Raw genomic sequence first — 21,157 nt, forward strand, 5'->3', positions numbered from 1 at the left:
AGGACGAAAACCCGGTGCGCCGATCCTACGGGAGTAGGATAAGGCAGGGGAGATGATGATGATGATTATTTCTTTAATAAATCGCAATTAATATTTTATCATTGATCTCCGCTTCCGCTTCCGTTAACCTTTGCTTCTGCAGAGGTGAAGCTCTTCGCCTCCGCATCCGCATCCGCTTCCGTTAAAATCCGTTACGAGGCTAATTTGAAATGTGCCAGGCGGGCAGCAAGACGGGCGTGACGACAGTGGTGAGCGCGAGTCTGATCGTGTGCGTGCTGCTGTGGGTGGGGCCGTTCTTCGAGCGGCTGCCGCGCTGCGTGCTCGCCTCCATCATTGTCGTCTCGCTCAAGGGCATGTTCATGCAGGTCAAGGAGTTACGCAAGTTAGTACACGAAATACAATATTTACTGACCTTATCACTTTGAATCAGATATATTACTAGCGGAATTGGAATTATTGTTGTTTCTTGATTATTTTTTACTTGAATTTTTGTTATGAGGGTTGACCAACACTGTTGGATAGAACTCTGTGCCAATTGATCTTTAGTACAGTTTTTTATAAGCAAAATGTAAACCGCGAATATAGTTGTCGCCTAGACCTAGTCTAGATCGGCGACACCCATGTTTAATATATCAAGAGCTCGCGGATATCTTTGTTCAAACTCTCGCACAACTGTTTAGTCTTTCTTTGATTCCTATATGGAGGTACACTACTCGATGTTTAGCGGAATAATCGACCATCGCACAACAGCCGTGCGATAAATTAGTCAAAGATGTTTTTATTGTTATGTGCAACTATCTACTGACATCTTCTGCGGTCAGGTTCTGGCTTCTGAGTAAACTGGACGCGATCGTGTGGCTCGTCACATTCCTCACCACGGTTCTCATTAATATTGATATTGGGTGAGTATAATGCTATCTCCGTCTTACCTATGATAATGACAGGGAAAAAATATAACAGATACATTTGAAGCCTATTTTTAACTATATAACAATATTACTAAGCAAAACTAATTAATTACACTACTACAGTTGTTTTTCCAAATTCTTCAAGACAGGAAAGTAACGTTTTTAGCTTTTATTATTCTTTCTTTCTTTTGATATGTAAGGCGTCGTTTCGTACAAATTTTCAAATTGCAGTACATTCGTGTTTATTTATTTTAATTAATGATGATATTTGTGTGTCAGTCTGGCGGCGGGTCTGTTGGCGAGCGTGGGCACGCTGTTCTGCAGGTCCCAGAAGCCCTACACCTGCCTGCTCGGCCGCGTCCTGGACACTGACCTCTACCTCGACACTAAGCGGTACCGAGCTGTGAGTATTTCTAGCACACAACACAACCACATACAAACACATAAAGATACGACACTATTTACCTATATTTAGTGAAAAGCGAATTACTTTCATTCTTATAGCTCAATAGAAACACACTTTAATGACGTCATCCTCAACTCTCGGACTTAGTTTACGAATTAATCAAATGACTGTTTTAATTTAATTATTTATTCATTGTACTCTGATAGCAACATGCCATTGCTCAATACTTCCATTTCCCGATCTTGATAGATTGTAACTATGAAATAGTTAAAACAGAACATAATTAATATGTTAATCACAATAAATATCCACCATCTTGCCACATCGAATATACCGACCTCGTAATTCATGTGATAGGGAAGTCGTTTGTCAGCGAATAGACGCATTATGTCTGTGACTGCATTTATTGTTTGCAAAAAATTAAAAGCATATTAATTTTTATTGTTTGAAATTATTGCATGTTTATTTTTTACAAATTTGAATTTACAACTATCATCTGTCTACAATTCTGTCACAGATTATGAATGTCAAAGATTGTGTTATGTAATGGTCAAAGAGTATGCAATTATATCGTTAAAAGTAAATAACGTTTTTGTTGTTTATATTCCATATTTAACTTATTCACTGTTTAAATTTACGTAACCGTTCGTTCAAGGCGGAAGAGATTCCCGGTATCAAGATTTTCCACTACTGCGGTGGACTGAATTTCGCGAGCAAGAACCTGTTCCGATCGACGCTGTTCCGCAAGATCGGCTACCTGAAGCCCGCTGACACCGCGCAGGAGGAGGACAACCTCACCAAGAGCGAGTCCTTCGAGTGGGACCCCACTATTGGACATAGAGTAAGTTATTTGTACTTTATGACATAGAGTATAAATCTCAATGATGTTGGTAAACGCAATTTTATTTTTAAATCCTCAATTTGTTTTACTGACAAATAAAAATGTTTTTTTTTACTAAGTATTGTACTATTTGTCTTTAAAAAGTAATGTTAACAGTGCTGAGGGTGCTTAGCGTAAATTGCCGTACTCAGATTCATTTATTAAAACTTTAAAGGAGTGTATTATTGTTGGTATATTGTTGTTGATTTCCCATAACTAAACATTACTAAACATGACTTGGTACTATCCAGAAAGAGATGTAATTTTTCTTTATTATAACAAAACATTATACAGGTACAATGCGTGATAATAGACGCGACGGCGCTGTCGTACGTGGACGCGCCCGGCATCCGCAGCCTGGTGGCGGCGCAGCGCGAGCTGGCCGCCAGCGCCATCACCGTACTGCTCGCTGGAGCTAATGGTAAGCAACCAACGTCACTTGAACTTCTTTACCTTTACCTCACAGCGGAAGGGCGAACGCCCGCCGCTTGACAGAAAGGGGTATCACAGGTGTATGAATAGTCCCCCCATTAAGTGGGGGGTCAAAAATGGGGGGCATCATATAAATCGTGTTACACGTTGTTGTTGGTAGCGTCTATTATAATCTCAAAGTTTAAAGCAAAATAAAGGGTTATTTTTCATGTATAGATAATTTTTGCAATTTTTACCCTATTTAATAATAGAATAACGTCGTTATATCTTATCAGAGCTGTACCACATATCTTTTTATCACTTTATCAATAAATACCCGGCAAATTATGTTTTACATGTAATTAAATATTATATAAGTATCTTTTTTTAAACCGATAAAGATTGATTTTTGTCATGTATTTTTAATAAAAGCAGGAAAAAGACAATCTTTAAATAATTGAAAACATTGAAATAACATCTTTTTCATTTCGGCAATAGTTTTTTTAAACAATTATTAATATCAAATATAATCCTAACCTTATTCGATTAATGTTTAAAATATGTTTTTTTTTTTCAGGCCCAGTATTAGAAATGATAAATAGATACAATTCTTTGGAAAGTGAACAATTACAGTTAGATACTTTCCCTACAGTACACGACGCGGTCGTTTATTACAAAATATTAACTTCCAGAAAAGACGAACCCGCGTTAACAATTGTATCATGATTGTCAAATATTAAAATAGCCGTTATTCAACTGTTAATAGCTAAACTGCTATTTTCAACCGTTATAACGTTACACGTTATTGCTATTAACTGTTTAGAGTTATTTAAAAATAGAATTGTAAATAACTGTTTTATTTTTAATTGTTATTCGTTTATCGATAGGTTATTTTTATAGTAAAGACGTAAGCTACTATTTTTGTTAGAAGTATTTGTATTTTAATATAAATGGAATAAAACGCATCAGAATACAAATAATTTTAGACTTTCCTAAAAGCATATTATATTACTTCATGTATATTTTTATATCTTTCTCGAATATTTTCATACTTAGACAATAGACTTTTTAACTTTTGGTTTTAAAAGGCTTGCATTTTATAATTTCTAGAAATGTCCACTATGAGTTAAATCTGTTACACAATCAGTTTTAACTGCACAGTTTATGTTATTTGCCTACGTATAGTTAAAACTGCAGACGTGTAACGGACTTTTTCACTTATTATTTGTATTTGTTAAATTTACAAGTGATATTTTAAACAATTTGTTACTTAAAATATGGTGCTTAATTTAACTTTGTTATCCTCATTAAGTAATTATGTACAATATTTAGTGTCATATACTTAAAGTAAATGTAAAAATAAGACTTAGTTCAAAAAAACGATGTGATATTTTGTATCTTAACCAATGTAAAAATGTACTTAGTATACGATATATATTTTAAAAAACGATTTTTTATTTTATCAACCAAACAACGTCCTTTTTATATAAATATAAGTTGAAAACGAAACTAAAACCTATATAAAGGTAAGCACACACCTAACATAACATCGATTGAAAACCTAAAAAAAGAAACAACATGAAAATTGTGAGATAAAATGTACTAACTATACAAAGTTACAATAAAATTCAAGTATGCAACAACAACTTTCGCCCGTGACTCCGTCTGCGTGGATTTAAAAAAAAAACCATAAGTTAGTAGACTGTGTTCTTCCAAACTAATTTCATCGAGATCCGTTTAGCAGTTTTGTCTACAAACTCTACCATAAATATCCAATCTATATTTTAGACCCATAAACTATAAAATTAACTATAATATTAGCAATATTTAAAAGAAACAAGACATATTTCGAACACTTGATGTACATGCTTTACTAAAAACGAAATTCCAATTTTAAAAATTTATTGTAAACGCAACACCGTTGTTCCGGGTACTTTCTTGGAATGGCTGAATCGATTTCTATGACATTGCAAGCAGAAATATAATAAATAAGCTACTTTTTTAAATTCTCTATTAAAACTCAAACATGCTTAATGTGTTGTCACCTTTACAATAAAACCTAATTAGGTTTTTTAACATTTAATCCCTTATTCTAATCATTAATCTCTTACGTTTAGATTTATGATAAATTCACTATCAATCATTAATTATCTTGTAAATTCACCATATCAAGGGAAGTTGGAAAATTTACAGATAAATATTCTATTTCAGTTTAATTATATTATTATTTTAATTAGTTTTTTAACGGTGAAGATGGCGGGCGCGTATTTCTTCGCTTTCCTCCTAATTTTGGGTGTCGCTCAGGTAACCTAACTTTAGATTAATAAATATGCAAATAACGATTCAATTTGCTGTCAAAATCTAAATAAAAGTTACGTAACAATAAGTTTATCTAAAGTTATATAACTTTAATTAATGTTAAACCAAGATAATATGTTTGAATAAGAAGTGTATCCTGTTTTGTTACTTCTGGAACCAAACCGTAACCTCACAATGTTACTTACTACTTTTCCAGTGCGAGCCCATTGGTCGCCAGGACCCGCATGCTGAAATAGAAGATTTGCGCGCAGGTAACTGCAACTATTGATAAACTAAATCAAAAATCGGTGACGCAGACTGGTTTTAAACATATTGGAGAGCATTTTTACTTTAAAATATTATATCAGAAAACTTTAAACAATTTTTTTCTAATTTAAAATTAGCTTACATATATATCATTAACTAACTAAATTAAAAATCCCATAAACTTTTTTCTATTGTATCAGGTCAAAGGATCGTATACGGATGGGAGGCAGCGGATGGTCAAATCCCCCACCAGATTAGCTTGCGTATGATACGTATAGATGGCCAGGTCTCCTCCTGCGGGGGTTCCCTCATTCACCACGAATGGGTCATCACTGCCGCCCATTGTCTTGCCAAGTTAGTAACAGACATACAATAATATACCAAGAGATGAGTAAAGAATCCTTCTTACGTCAGACTTATTTTAATCCATACTATTTTTTAGTACAAGATGGCAAACAAGCGAGCGGCCATTTGCAATGTCTTGAAGGTCGAACTGACCTCTGCCCACACACATCTACAAGTCAGATGGCCAATGCGTTCTACCTTTAATTTACATGAATATATTTTAAATGATATCACAAAAGTACCTCTATACTTTATCCAACATTTAGTAAATTCAAAATTCTTCTAAAAAATTCTTCAAGGTATTTGTCTTTGTATACAGCCGCCTTTTGTTCGTGGTCCGCCTCGGCCTGACCAACCTGACCCGGCCAGAGTACATCGTGGAGACATCCCGCAAGTTCATCCACCCTCAATACGTCGAGGTCCTAGCTGGAGTGCAGACAGACGATATCGCGCTGCTCGGACTTGAGAGGCCCATTCCTTATGGACGTAAGTAGACTAGGTAGACTAGACTAGTAGACTTCTGTAATGGACAATTCATATTTTGTTTACACACGTTTATCATTTAGATATCTTAAAATATTTGGTTTAATACTGGCCCACTTATATTAAATAATAGCCCAATAATATTTGTATGTAATCATTTTTGGATCCAAAGAAAACAAAAATTGGAGATTGAGTCTTCTTTATTCAAAGTACTTGAGTTATTAACACAGTCCATATGCATTACTCAAAGTTTTAAAAAGAATTCTTCTTTTACCCTGACGACTCATCTATACTTGTTTAGGATTGAATTTAACAACCAATGGATAATTTTTTCCAGCAAACATCCAGCCATGCCGTCTGCAGAACAGCGAGATGAAGAACTTCGACTACACGGGCGTCAGGCTTACCGTCAGCGGCTACGGACGTACAGATGATTTGTGGAACGGTAAGCTAAAAAGTTTTTTGAAATCAGCGCCATCTATCGGGTTTACATTTACAACAGACTTGCTATAATTTTTCCCGATGATTGGTAAAGACTTGTGTTGATGCAGGTGGTGCGGCGTCAGAGATCCTTCTGTGGGTGTACCAACTGGGAGTCAGTAACGAGGAGTGCCTGCGGTGGTACCCCAACAGCCGCGTCATCAGGGAGCAAACCATCTGCGCTGCAGCATACAACCGGACCGGACAGTCTTCCTGCCAGGTATGTATGCAAATCCTTTACAAACTGGACAATCGATTCGCCTTAAAGTCCGTCCAGATCAAATCGTAGGCAAATTATGGCAAATTAAATTGAGCTCTATGTGATTGGAACAAGGTTTAATTTTACTTCACATACATACTATACATAAGAATAAATGTGCAGAGTGAAATTAAAGCTTCACTATTAAGGACTAAAGTGGCAATGTACTCGATAAATAAAAAAAATAATATTTACTAACTTTAAACTTTTATGTCGACAAAGTTTTGTAACGTATCATTTGCTATCTTAGGGCGACAGTGGTGGTCCTTTGACCGAGTTGGACGTCGACGGCAAACCTACAATGGTGGGCGTGGTGAGCTTCGGGCACGTAATCGGCTGCAACAGCCCTCACCCCTCTGGTAATACATCATTTAAAAACAAAACACGCACCTCAAATACTTATATCAACAAAAAACATACAGACAAATTGAGTTTTTTTTTGTCCTACACCAACTTGCCCTTGTCCCTATGAAGGGTTGGCACAGTGCTGCTCTTCCATATTTTTCTATCAATCCACTTTCTTAAGCATATCCTCATCACACAATCCATCCATATTTTCTTCGGTCTTCTTCTACCTTTGTATCCATCTAATATACATTACGTCTTAACACTTTTTACTCCTTTTTGAAATCTGTTAAAAAACGAAAAACTTTATACTCTAAATATAAAAGCACTTTTTTTACTGCAAAAGCATACTTTTTTGTAATGACGCAAACGTCTGCAACCTTGAATAACAATGTAAACATCTTGAATTGTAAATATCTTGAATGGTAAATGTCTCGCATCGACCCTGAATAGTAACGATTTCGAATAAAATCAATAACAATTTTATAATATCAATGTTTTCAGGTTTGGTCCGCCCTGGACACTACCACGACTGGTTCGAGCAGGTCACCGGCATTTCTTTCGACTGGAAAAATGAGGACTTAAAGCCTATAGAACCGGAATCCTCTGAATCCTCTGAATCGTCTGAATCTTCTGAATCCTCGGAGGAGAACGGTGGTGAAGGTGACGGTGGAGAAGGCGACGGTGGAGAAGGTGACGGTGGTGAAGGTGATGGTGGAGAAGGAGATGGTGGTGAAGGAGATGGCGGAGAAGATGAAGAAAGCAGAGTGAACTTTGTTGATATGTAAATACATGTTGTTTAAATAAAGAAATAAGACCTTTATTTTTTTTTATTATAACTAGTGTAAGAATTTACTGGCGTAACTGTAGATTGCATAATGAAAAGTTACGAAACTAATGATCATAAAGAGGACAGGCGCTCTTTGCGAAATTGCATCGCGCCTTAATTGCAATACAAGCCCATATGAAAAAACCTACATGGTGCCACTTTTTGTCACCTCTTTATGTCTGGCCCCTGGGCGGTCGCCCTATTAGTATTTACCATGCAAAAATTTCAAATAACGATGTCGGGTAATTAGTCCATTCGCAAGAAATTAGAATACAAAGATGGACGTGGAAATTTGATTTGATTACGTGTCTAGTTATTCCAAAACATGATAATAATATAAAACAACTATAATCCAATAATCTAACCCCCTATATAGTTAAAACAACAAACTACAAACGCTTATTTAACTATTCATCGCTATGTAAGACCTAACTTTTTACTGGATAGTATATTTAATTCGGTAAATGATTTTGAAACATAGAAAGTACTTAGAGTGCGCGCACTTCTGAAACTAAACTATCAAACAATTGTTTAGTCTCGCTTTAATTCCTACGAGTATATATAGAGGTACACTATACTTGGTTTTTACAACAAACAAACGACCATCGTACACTTTTGTGCGATAGTTTAGTCAAAGGAGCCTGCTCTTATGTTTTTCTAAAATCGCTAAGCGTTTGCCTGGTAAAAGATAATATGTTTTTATCAAATTTTGATTTAAAATCGCATCCGATTGCCGAATACAGGAAATTGTTAATCTATTATCGTTAATTACACTTACCATATGTTTCTTTGATTTATATATATAAAAGATTGAACCGCTTGTCTTACTAATAAACCTAAGCACAGACAAAATTACACATATGACATAACTAAAACTTTGGGGTCAATTCTTGTATGGCGTCCTAAACTAAGGCTAGATCTTCGGCTGTGGAAAACTAAGCTATGTTATTCCAACAGAATTTGGAAACAGACACTTTTAGTATAATTAAATTAACTATTTAGGAAGGTATTTCAAAATAATGTAAATGTCAATAGGGGTGTAACAAAGTCACGGGAAACAGTTAGTATGAGATTTTATCTTTTCGTGTTACAAACACTTATTACCAGGTAAAGAGTTCATATCAAACGGATATTAAAAAATGTTCGGATAAGTATTTTGCCTGTAATATATAATTCAATTAGTTAAAATTGTAATTAGTTGACCGGCAGACGAGATGGCGGCCGTTTACTTCGCTTTACTCCTCATATTTGGTTACGCTCAGGTAATTTTATTAAAGATACTATGATACGGAGTTGGAGGTTCAGGGATTTGCTTAAAGGAATCTGGAACGTCTTAGAATCAGTAAGTGCTGATTAAGTTCTCGCCGTACAATTTGTTTTTGGATTTCCGAGTTCTTACAGTGAAGGACAACATCGTGATGTAACAATGTCCACGAGGATATGACGTGGAAACAATATTTATTGTTTTTCCACAGACTTTTTTTTTTACATTTATGTTTTTTTTTTCTAGTGCGAGCCTCTACGTCATTTAAACCAACGAGCCTTTATTGAAGATGTGCGTTCAGGTAAATTTTTAACTATATTGTATTTTATTATTTTAATGATAGAATTTTGGTTATTTATATGATTACTACTTAGCAGGTCAAAGGATCTCGCACGGTTGGGAAGCAGTAGACGGACAAATCCCTCATCAAATCAGCCTGCGTTCTATCGGCTTTAACGGCCAGGTCTCCTCCTGCGGGGGTGCGGTCATCCATCACGAGTGGGTCATCACCGCTGCCCACTGCCTCGCCAAGTTAGTAACTAGTAGCTACTGCAACTTGATAACATAAAAGACGGTATTTTAATGCCGCTTTGCATTCTACAATAACTACTATCTGTTAGAAAATGTCGTCAAAGAAGGTCTTTTGAAATAAATAAACGCCTACATCTGACAGATTCCTATCAACCTGATCATGTTATCATCGTATCGTATTTTTTGTATTTATTCTATTTGGCTTGGATAACAAGCCGTTTTGGTCTATTTCCTCTAGCAATGTGTAATGTATATCTACATCTTTAGTGCCAAAAGTTAGTCAGGTAGGTTCTTAGATTAGAACTATATGGACACTTACACACACTCACTTCATGTACTTTTTATTTGAATAATGATTGATGAGTTTTGGTTTGATTTAATACAGTCGCAATTCGTTCGTGGTCCGCCTGGGATTGGTCAATGTCACCCGGCCCGAGTATATCGTGGAGTCGACACGCAAGTTCCTCCACCCAGATTACGATGAAAGGAACTTCGAAGTTCAGCCTGACGACATCGGATTACTCGGACTTGAGAGACCCATTCCATACGGAAGTGAGTACGGAAGTCTACATTACATTTAAATTTGGTATCTAAACACAATTCATGTATAATGCAAATTTCTTACTCTCTACTTTAAAATTAACGACTTCTAATTTAATTCGGCAGAGAACATCCAGCCATGCAGGCTGCAGAATACTGAAATGAAAGATTTTGACTACACTGACGTAAAACTTATCGTCAGCGGTTATGGATTGACTGAAGGTAATTTTTTTTTAGTAAAATTATCCATTCAGTGCTTACGCTTCGAGTTTACGCTTCTAGTAAAGTTGTTAAGTTTTGATTGAAGAGTTCACGTCATTTAATTCAAAAAGTATTTAATAAATTACGGTCTGCAGGTGGTTCGACGTCAGAAGTGTTGCGTTGGGTGTACCAGTACGGCGTCAGCAATGAAGTCTGCGACAGCTGGTACCCAGGCGAGATCTCTCCTCAGAATATCTGCACTATCGGATACAATCACACTGATCAGTCTTCTTGTGGGGTAACTGTCACATACGTAATAATATGACAGAGACCAAAGAATGACCAACCATGTTGGACAATATAAGGCAGACCATTTTTGTACTATTTACGGATGTAAATATTTCTATATATTTAAATAATTTTAACGTAAAGTGAGCTGTCATTAAATTCGTGTCCCAAGGAGTACATAATTGAGTTTATCATACTAATATTAAATGCGAAAGTTTAGATTGATGGTTGGATGTTTGTTAGAGTTTGTAGCTTAAACGACTGAACGGATTTCGATAAAATTTGGCATAGATGTAGAGGATAGTCTGAAATAACACATAAGCTACTTGCATTTTTTTTTAATTTCGCGCAAACGGTGTCGCGGGCGAAAGCTGGTGATTTAATAAAAAAGGAATTAATTACAAATGTTAATACTTTTTAAAACGAGAAAGTGTGTGTTGCAGGGCGACAGTGGTGGTCCTTTGACCGCGGTGGACGTCGACGGTAAGCCGACGCTGGTGGGAGTAGTCAGCTTCGGACACTACTTGGGCTGCCTTAGCGCTTACCCTTCAGGTAAGAAGTCTTTACTATGAAAGTATCCGATATAGTTATGCATAGAAATAATTGTGCCACAAGTAACATTATAAACTTCACATTTGTTCCAGGTTTCGTTCGCGCTGGGTACTACCACTCCTGGTATGAACAGGTGACCGGTATCTCCTTCGATTGGAAGAACGGAGATTTGGTGCCTGAGCAGAGCTCTCCCCAAGTAGATGAGAGTAGAGTAAACTTTATTGAATAAAAATATTATTGCACTTTTAAGTGTTTCTTTTTTTTAATATATCAAATTAAAAGTGGTAGAGCCCGCTTTAACATCTTCGCACGAATTGGCCGGCTCGCCCGGTGAAATACCACGACCACACAGAAAACAGGCGTGAAGTGGAAGCAACTCCGCGTTTCGTCTGATGAGTGTGGTGCCGGAGGCCTAAGTAAGTAAGTCCCTTTTCCTTTCCACCCTTTTCTTAAGAGGAAAAGATGAGAGGAAAAAGTGGATTGGACGGTGAAGGAGATGCATAGGAAGGGGAAATGTCCTCTTTATGTGCGTCTCCTCCTCCGTCAATTAGGGTAGGCAACGCATCTACAATAGCGGATGTTTATGGGCAGCGGTCGCTTTCCATTTCGGTGGATTCAGGTTTCCGCTTGCTCGTTTGCCACCTCATATTATAAAAAAAAATACTTTAATACTAACCTAACCCAACAAAAAATATGTTAATACTGATATTACTAATGTTATAAATGCGAAAGTGTGTATGTTTGTTAGTAACCTAAACTGCTAAACTAATCTCGATGAAATTTGTCGTAGATGTAGAAGATGGATAGGATACTTGTTTTATTTTTGTATTTTAATTCCAAGCGGACGGAGTTGTGGGCGAAAGCTAGTTAACTATGAATTATCGACAGAAATTATCATAATGGTATAGTGGAATTAAATAGAAACAAAAATTATTGTCTATGGTTTATTTATAAAGGTATATTTTAATTAATGTCGCATTTTGATAATTCTTTATAGTATTTAGGGCTTGTTTAGTTTAACAAAATAAAACACACAAAATTAAAATATAAAGAAAGTTTTATTTTGTTGTCAAAAATGCTTACATTAATATCAATGTAAAGAATCATTTACACATGGAACAAATTCGCTGCAAAATACATCCAGTCATACATTTTATTACGAAATTTCTCCGAACACTCCAGTTTCATTCAACCGTTCCGTTCCATTCAATCCATCCATCCATTAGGCATCCATCCATGCACCCTATTTATCTATCTGCCTCCTCATCGTTGGGAACTTCAATTTCTGGAACATCCCTTAAAATTTTCATAATATTTTTCAAGACTTTCCTTTCATCCGTGTATTCGGCATATTGTATCTCTTTAGTATTTTCCATTTTTTCTAGAACCTTCTTCAGTTTGATGTTCGGGTCGCGCACTTGAGGGGGTATTTCTTCCCCATTCAGTATAGCGTGCAGCGCGTGCAGGGTACAGGACGTGCTGCCGTCCAATCCCCTGTCGAGCGACGTCGCTATGTTACCAATAACGTTGTTCTCCAAAAAGATCTCTGTAATTTAAAAAGAAAAAAAATAAATTAGCTAAGTGGACATATTTATAAAATAAATCTCAGAATAGGGAAATGATAGATGTCTATCTCTTTTACTCATATTACAAAATATATCTGTCGTCTCGCTCATGTAACGGAAATGACGCAAACTTAAACATTGCTAGAAATTTTATCATTTAGACATTTTAATTAAAAAAAACTATTACATTTCTTTAATAAAATTCGTGCAGAAATTTAAGCGGATTTTAGATATATCTAACAATAGCAATTACTAAAATTAGTGACACTCGACTAGTTTGAATTGAAAATTAGTGTAACCTTTAGCGGGGGCATGGTTGATGACGAGGAAGGAGATGAGGAAGGCGGCCTTCGTGCGCACGCGGATGTTGGGGTTGCGCACCAGCTCCGACAGCAGCGCGCCGCCGCCGCTGGAGAACAGCTCGTCGCACGCGGGCCCGTGGCCGCGGCACACGCCTGACACAAATCATATTAATATAAATGTGAAAGTTTGGATGGATGGATGGATGGATGGATGGATGGATGGATGGATGGATGGATGGATGGATGGATGGATGGATGGATAGATGGATGGATGGATGTTTGTTAGAGTTTGTACTCTAAACGACTGAACGGATCTTGATGAAATTCTTTATAGATGTAGAAGATAGTGTGGAAGAACACATAAACTAATCATTGTTGTTTTATTTAATCCCACGCGGACGGAGTCACGGGCGAAAGCTAGTAATTAAATAAATAATTGAACATAATTGCCTGAAACTCCAGAGATAAATAAAATATAGTAATTTGCCCATATGTTCTTCCAGACTATATTCTACTGTCCCAACTTTCATCGAAATCCATTTTGAAAATACGTAATAACAAACAAAACTTTCGCATATATAATATTAGTATGTCTAAACCAAATGCCAGCACTGTATTCTAATAATCACTTATTTCATAAAAAATAAATTATTCTCAATATAATTGGCAACACTTATATAAGAATCACAATACATGATGCAATCAAACGAGACATTGCATAAAACAATATTTTAATTTTACGGGACACAAAGATCACACCTGACCTTGATTTGACAAGGTTAAAATTTACTTGGACATCAATATTTGTCATTATTAGAACATAATCTACTTTTGTTTTTTAAATCCCAGGCAGTTGTAGGTAAAAGTACATTCATGTAACCAACATTAGAAGTATTAATAAAAAACTTACTAGAGATAGCATATAAACATGTAACAAGGAAGTTTCCTTCCTCAGTATTTGCGAGCTGCAGCAGCACTTGTAGCAGGCCGGCGTCCAGCGCACGAGCCTGCCCATACGGGTTGTTCTGGCAAGTCTCCGCCAAGATAGTTGCTGCCTCCACTCGGACTCGAGCATTCTCGCTCCCCAAGCAGATGGGAAATATTGAGAACCCTCCGATCTTGTGGAAATCTGTATTAAAGCAGAAATAGATAGCTTTAGTAACATTTTCGCAGTGGTCTTTTTAATTGTGTATAATATAAAATATATTGATTTCTACTTTATACTTAATTTCTTTCTAGCTGTAGCTCGCAAAATAATAATAGAAAATATAGCCTATGTAACACTTATAACATGGCTTTTTAATGGAGAATGAAATTTCGAAATCGGTCTAGTAGTTTTTGAGTTATTTCAATACATACAAAAATACAAATCTTACTTCTTTATAATAAAGTATAGATAAATAACTATATTTATGGCTACTTTTTTCTTTAATGTAATTAACACAAACACACTAATTAAAAGTTACTACTAACCATTAGCCACATCAATATCACTAATAAACTCCTGAATGTTGAAGAAAGCTGCAGCAACATCATCTGGAAGTTCTTGACCAAGCTGGATGCTGTTCATCTTCTCAGCATCTGACAGAACTTTGACAGCATCCACTAGTACCTTCGCTACATCTACTGTCAGGCTTCTCAAAGCATCCTCCAAAAATGTCCTTCTCTGAAATTTTCCAATTTCCAATTTTAAAGAGAATTTAAATAGTGTAAAGTTGTGCAACATATAATTTAAGTTTCCACTGCTAAAATACTTATGATATATATTGCAATCTGAAGAATTCTTTTGAAATGCAGATTATATCACTTTCAAATATATTGATGATTCTAGATCATATATGAAAACAGAAAAACAATCATTAGTTGTGTACCTCAAAATCTATGGGATGGAATTCAGATGCGCCGGGAGCATCTTCGCCTTTTGTAGCCTCCATGGCAAAGCGTAGGAGACCCTAGAAAGATTTACAAGTTATTTGCAACACACACATATTGAACAGGTTAATATATCATATTTATAGTAACAAAGAAACAACAGAATTGAAAAACATATATTGATTGATGTCAGTCATCAAAATCACAAACTGCAATTAATAGGCTACAGGCCTTCACAAAGTGACTTCAATATCACCAATTTACATACATAAAAACACTGGAAAATTACCCTCAAGTCATTTAAAAAAAAATTAAGTCTATGTGAACCGTACCTGCAAGTTATTCGGCTGCCGAGGCTGAATTGGGGGAGGTTGATCTTCATTGTCATCACTCATGTCTGGATAAGTCAGAGCTCCTGCCACCGGGTTCCCCGAATTGTTAGCCATTATCTTATAATTTTTCAACACCAATAATTGAAAATAAAACACGTCTAATCCACACTACTGCATGAACACAACAAGACACTCGCACTGAAACCCCGAGCCCTAATTTAAATTTTCACATGAATAAGTAATCAATTTTATTCATCGATTTATCGATCGTGCAACTTCTAGAACCATGGGGATTCATCCAGAAGAAAAATTTAAACATGAATAAGAAATCAGAATGTGACATGCGGAATATTTTTGCTTGTGACACTTTGGTGACACTGACAGTTTGACAGTTGACGCTTCTGACAATGACAGATACATTTTTTTTGGAAAGGCTAACGCTTACAACCTATAGAAATTGAAAAAATCAAGTAATCCTAACCTTGGCGTTTTTAATTATTATTTTTTTTCTTTGGTAAAGACACCTGCTGTATTTTTTTAGTAAGCTATTACATGTTTAGTGCCGAAAAAGGAGATTTGAGTTTTAGCGCTCTATTAATGTCTTATGACCTATAATAGCTTAAAAGGCCAACATGCTTTAGTTATTCGTCGTGATTGCTAGTTACTATCAACACTTGAGACACAAAAAACTTAGTCGTTCAGTCGTTAAAAAAATGCTAAGACTCGTTAAAGCGATCCTATTTGTTGTTCATCTATGTATAACTACGAGTACAATCAATATGTGATCAATTAAATTAAAATTTATCCATGCTAAGGTTGCGTCTTAATAGCCAATAAATATAGCTTTAATTTGGTTTTATTCCCTAATGGAAAAACAAAGTAGGAGCTATATAATCACAACATTTATAACTTAATGAAGCTACTATAGACCAGAGGCAGTTAAACTAATTTATATAGAAACATTGTAAAACAACAAAGGTATCCTTGGTACATGTATGAAAATATGAACAGCACAACAACATTATCTAACTGATAAAGATATCTTATCGACAACGATAGCTGAGATCTAAGAGTAAAAACATGTGTTATATTTTCATACGCGGTTGCAAATCTACGCTTTATTAAATTCTTAGTTGATATTAAGTGAAAAAATAATCAGATCTGTGCATAAGTAAATATAAACAAATTGTTTGGCGGTAAGTTATGGTCAGCGATTTATAAATTATACTTACGTTTACATCAAATGTAATTATTTAATGATAGTCATAAAAACATAGGCAGGAAACTGATATTTTTATCTATGTTTTTCGAAATTGGTTTCAAATGTTTATTAAAAGAAGCTTGTTTAATATTTCATACCATACATGTGGAGTTAACACTACTTTTTATAATTAGAATACTTATTGCAGTCGTTCTACTCTAGAAACATAAAATGTTATTACAACAAAATCGATTTCGAAATTGTATTTCTTAAATGTATAGAACGCCATTGTGTTGTGGCTGTACGTTGTGCATTTTCTTTTTAAAACTGTCAAAGTGACCGCAACACTTCGCGCCATTCCAGCGATGCCCCCACGTCAGGATATTGTGGTTCACCCGCAAAAGATCCAGGTGGAGGCGAGGCGGCCCCCCGCGCCGCCGCCGCCACCCCCCGGCCGCCTGCAGCGCCCCCCGCACGACCACCCCGCAACCTACATACACAGGCCTCAGAATAACAGATTAAATACCACGGCTACACGTTGAATGACACTTTATACGCATAATAAATAACAATTGTTTTTAGTTGTAATTGCTCCTTATCGTTCAAATGTACTAGATAACATTTAATGTTGCAAAATGTTATATTGAAATAATTATTCTCCACCTATTTCACATATATTTTACTTTTAAAACTCTTGCTATTCTAATACGTTAATGTCTCAGAGTAACTTTAAAACACTAAATACAAAAGAGTCAACGTTAATTCAAAATATGAAATATTAAAATTACGGATACGACTAGTCTTAAATTAAGTTTAAATTACTTTTAAGTATTATTAATATATCAACGTCAAATTGTATATCGTAAATTTAGCATGTTACTAGTAAACCAATAAATTATGTAATTATAAATAATTATTATTGTTAAACATTATTGTTAATTAAACTTTAATAAAATATTACAATTTATTGAATACCTTGTTATTCCCATGAACTAAGACTAGACAAATATCATGTTCTACACTAGAGCAATGTAATGCTTGGGTAACTGATCTTGGTTTTAGGTTAGAAAAAAATTATTGAAATCGTTGCATAAATTAACCAAAACATTATTTTTGGATGTTAATTTTTAATTAGATTGTTAGTTTACGCTAATATCATTTATGTAATTATTATAATGAGATTTAAAAAAACAAATAACCTATATGTTTTCTTCTAGACTATCTTCTATATCTATGCCAAATTTCATAGAGATCCGTTCACTTGTTTTGGCTATAAACTATAACAAATATCTAAACATTCACATTTAAAATATTAGTAAGATAGAAAGAAGTAAGATTTAAAATATATTTTCTTTGTTTTTTTATAAGGTAGGTAGTATCTGTAACGATCAGTTACAGATAAAGCCAGCCACTTTACGCGTTTTACCGGCTATATTTTCAATTTTACTAAATTTGATGCAATGTGAAGTGTTTGATCCCAATATTTAATTGACAATTCAGTGATAAGCTGATAATTTTGTGGCATAAACAAATTTGAAGTAAAACGAGCATTTCTAGTAGTTGTTATAAAATAAAGGAAGAAATGCACCTCATCACAGAAGTCACACGACATCTGGTGATCGTTCCAGTCCTTTCATGACGCAGCAATTACGCAATCCTATAAGTAGAATTAAAAACATATCATACAAAACCACAATTTTTTTTTATTATGTTTGTTCATAACGTAGAAAAGAAAATATCATTTAACGATTTACTTTAAAAACATATAACATACTTTTAAGCTTTATGTGTACTTTTGTTACATAATTATTTTAGTCGACATGAATCTTGATGCTTTAATATAGTTGCAGAAAAAGAATATTCCTAGTTTTTTCTATTTAATAACAGATGGCGCTACACGTCATCTATATGCAAACACACGAAATATAAAAATATAAAGTTTTAATTTGTAATTCTTTAACTAGCAAACTTATATTGGATATCAAGAATTTTACCAAGTAAATATAAGCAAGTCCTATTTTACATATTCAATAAGTTTCCTGCATAAACTTAAAATACCTAACATAACTCGATCATAATTGAATGGCCTAGGTAAACACTAGTTCTCGCCACTAAATATTATAGTGTTTTTAATAAATTGCTAATCATACAACAATCCATTCACTATTTTCAATGTTGCCTGCGCTGTCCTTTGCCAGACTTGTTTACGTTCTGTTTGTGAACGCAATAAGCAGTAATGAAGAAAGCACTTGAAAATTCAATCTTTAAATAACGGTGCTTGATACGCTTCTTAATAAAAAGACGTATTTATAATATTGTTTTATTTGTTGATTTGTTATTTAATGATTTTCTAGTTTCCACATTAATCTCTCGGCTCTTCTTATTTAAAACCTACATACTTTCTAGTATTTTCTGCTTTAGTACGTTACGTTCACACTTCACATATTACCAACTAAGTAATTATTACGACGATCTAGGACTCGAACATATTAAAAATCGTAAACTGTCCAAAATGTAGGTAGTTTATTATTCTACTAAACAACAGAAAGCAAAAGAATGTACGTATACGTAGTTACCTAGCTTCCCTTCGTTTAGATAAATAAGTTATTGCTCTTAGGAATCATAAAGGCGCTGTTTGTATGTACTTTTATGTTTGAATTGATATACCTTTCGAATGGCGAAGTAAAAGCGACCAAACCGAAGGAAGTTTCATCGCGAAAACATTTCAAATCGAACTTTCCGTTCAGTAGAACATCAACAGAAAGTTAAACAAGACACTTTTTAGCTGCGTTATTTCTAATGGTAAAAATAGATATGTAATAGTAATAAATGCAAGAAAAACGCGTCTAACGCCGGCAAAAATGTAATGGGGCGATAGTGTAGTGCCGTCCGCAGGTGTCATTATTCCCTTCAATAATTGATTGGCAACAAAAGGTAAAAATAAACATGGCCGCGCGGGACGGCAACGCGCGGTGGCAACCTGCACGGAGCGGCAACACCGCACTATCGATCCGGCACGCGGCTAGGGACGCTCCCAAACAACTCGGAATACGCACTACGCTAGATACCTACTTTATACGTACTTTCCTATCTAACGACTTTTATGACGCATTTAATGTTATTCTTCGTATAGAATCAATCAATTACCAGATTAACTATCTAACGATGTTATTAAATATGTACTAAATCAGAGGAAATAACAGGTTTTATTAACGGGATAGGTTAAAGCTGTAGAATATTCTATACATATATTAATAATAAGTTCAGTCGTTCCCTCGTTTTTGATTGATGAAAAAAGCATTACTTTTGACACGCACAAACCATTAGCAGTACATTCTACGAAGATGTTGTACCTTTAAGTAATTTGTGCATTTCACGTGTGATACTAGCTACTATCGCGCTATAAGTTCGGACAATGGTCTAGTTCTACATTTAGTTTCAGCCTAACACTGATTCCCATTTACAATTCATTCGTGTTGATCTGACTTTGCCGTTAGAAATAAAATGCCAATCGGATACTGACTGAGTGTAATTTTTAAAATTATATAAGTTTCAGTAAAGCAAGAGGTATCCTGTCTCATAAACTGACGTTCCAATTATCATCTTATAGCTAATTATAATGTTCATAAATCCTTGATTATACTAGTCTATAAATAGATACCTCAAACTCGTTTAGAAGAGCATTTTCAACAATTATTCATAAGTAGTAAATTCATGACGCATTTAAAAAGTACAGGCTCCGGAATAAAAAAACAGTACTTGATAGGTAACATCTAATATTTTATATCACTAGAATAAAAACATCGGCATTAAAAACTCGTACGAGTAAGTAAACAACCAAAAAAATGGACTTTGTACATGTACGGCCCAGATACCAGTCTATCCGCCAAGGTTACGTCGGGTCGCTGCTCGGCCGCCATCACAAACATTCACTCAAATTAGATATTGATGTAATGACGGATGGGATGTTTGTATATATTTATTATTTGCTTCGAATTTCAGTGAAAGGAAACTTATATAATCAGTAATATTATTATTTAGTGGGACTTTTAAAGTCGATTCCCTTTAAATTTCAGTTTAATTACTAATGAAATGTTTGATCGTTGCTGCAATCCTTTTGAGTTGTCCTATAATCCTTGAATTATTAAAGGATTTTATAATAAGAGTTAGCATTTTATGCTGTTAAATATTTATTCTAACTACTCAATATCTGTATGTGTCATGAAAAGTCAGTACATGGATGGATGGAATCTTAACTGAATAATTATACAAGAAAGATAAAATGTTTCTCACAATACGAAGGGATTAAATCATGCCGACGTCTGACACCGCATTGTTAAGTGTCGGCCATTGTTTGTAGGGATTCATTGCGCGGGTCTACTATCCAAGTGTTGCCACAATGCGGAGCTCTTTTATGCAATCTCGCATATAAGGTACCAAGTACTTAGCTACACTTACACTTGTATTAGTATTCTTACATAATTAAATTTAAGGATACTTTGACTATATAAAGTAGAAGAAATATAAAAGACAAGGGACAAAATATTTTAATCACTCAGTCAAACAGAAAAATTTGAATTTGGCCTAAACCCAACAGC

At 35.0% G+C, this 21,157-nt stretch overlaps 4 protein-coding genes and 1 long non-coding RNA gene across 8 annotated transcripts in view; 3 read left to right on the forward strand and 2 right to left on the reverse strand.

Annotated features, from left to right (window-relative positions):
* LOC106108190 (solute carrier family 26 member 6) overlaps positions 1–3,900 on the forward strand; it is a 30,518-nt gene extending 26,618 nt beyond the window's left edge. For all 4 annotated transcript variants that reach the window (XM_013289314.1, XM_013289299.1, XM_013289307.1 and 1 more), the window contains 6 exons: positions 219–382; positions 822–902; positions 1,188–1,311; positions 1,970–2,155; positions 2,489–2,615; positions 3,183–3,900. In XM_013289314.1, coding sequence (XP_013144768.1) covers positions 219–382; positions 822–902; positions 1,188–1,311; positions 1,970–2,155; positions 2,489–2,615; positions 3,183–3,331 — 831 coding nt within the window. In that variant the 3' untranslated portion in view covers positions 3,332–3,900. The remainder of the gene's footprint in view (positions 1–218; positions 383–821; positions 903–1,187; positions 1,312–1,969; positions 2,156–2,488; positions 2,616–3,182) is intronic.
* On the reverse strand, positions 1,483–1,960 carry LOC106108239. Its single transcript, XR_001225912.1, has 2 exons — positions 1,653–1,960; positions 1,483–1,570 (listed from the first exon to the last, which is right to left on the reverse strand). It is a non-coding gene; the product is annotated as an uncharacterized LOC106108239 (long non-coding RNA).
* An 899-nt stretch (positions 3,901–4,799) lies between the features above and the next one.
* LOC106106599 (collagenase-like) lies at positions 4,800–7,905 on the forward strand. The gene is made up of 8 exons (XM_013287200.1): positions 4,800–4,909; positions 5,121–5,175; positions 5,371–5,524; positions 5,835–6,001; positions 6,336–6,443; positions 6,550–6,698; positions 6,988–7,096; positions 7,587–7,905. The coding sequence occupies exons 1-8, from the start codon at positions 4,859–4,861 to the stop codon at positions 7,868–7,870; spliced, it is 1,077 nt and encodes a 358-aa protein (XP_013142654.1). The 5' UTR covers positions 4,800–4,858; the 3' UTR covers positions 7,871–7,905.
* A 1,146-nt stretch (positions 7,906–9,051) lies between these two features.
* Positions 9,052–11,536, forward strand: LOC106106913 (collagenase-like). The gene is made up of 8 exons (XM_013287575.1): positions 9,052–9,173; positions 9,422–9,476; positions 9,550–9,706; positions 10,092–10,258; positions 10,373–10,468; positions 10,603–10,745; positions 11,179–11,287; positions 11,380–11,536. The coding sequence occupies exons 1-8, from the start codon at positions 9,126–9,128 to the stop codon at positions 11,514–11,516; spliced, it is 912 nt and encodes a 303-aa protein (XP_013143029.1). The 5' UTR covers positions 9,052–9,125; the 3' UTR covers positions 11,517–11,536.
* A 790-nt stretch (positions 11,537–12,326) lies between these two features.
* Positions 12,327–15,734, reverse strand: LOC106106321 (hsp70-binding protein 1-like). The gene is made up of 6 exons (XM_013286896.1): positions 15,359–15,734; positions 15,026–15,106; positions 14,628–14,820; positions 14,065–14,283; positions 13,152–13,307; positions 12,327–12,833 (listed from the first exon to the last, which is right to left on the reverse strand). Exons 1-6 carry the CDS (start codon positions 15,470–15,472, stop codon positions 12,535–12,537), a joined length of 1,062 nt encoding a protein of 353 aa, XP_013142350.1. The 5' UTR covers positions 15,473–15,734; the 3' UTR covers positions 12,327–12,534.
* Positions 15,735–21,157: the final 5,423 nt, after the last annotated feature.

Source organism: Papilio polytes, unplaced genomic scaffold (assembly GCF_000836215.1).
Source record: "Papilio polytes unplaced genomic scaffold, Ppol_1.0 DF824269.1, whole genome shotgun sequence".
NCBI classification, from domain to species: domain Eukaryota; kingdom Metazoa; phylum Arthropoda; class Insecta; order Lepidoptera; family Papilionidae; genus Papilio; species Papilio polytes.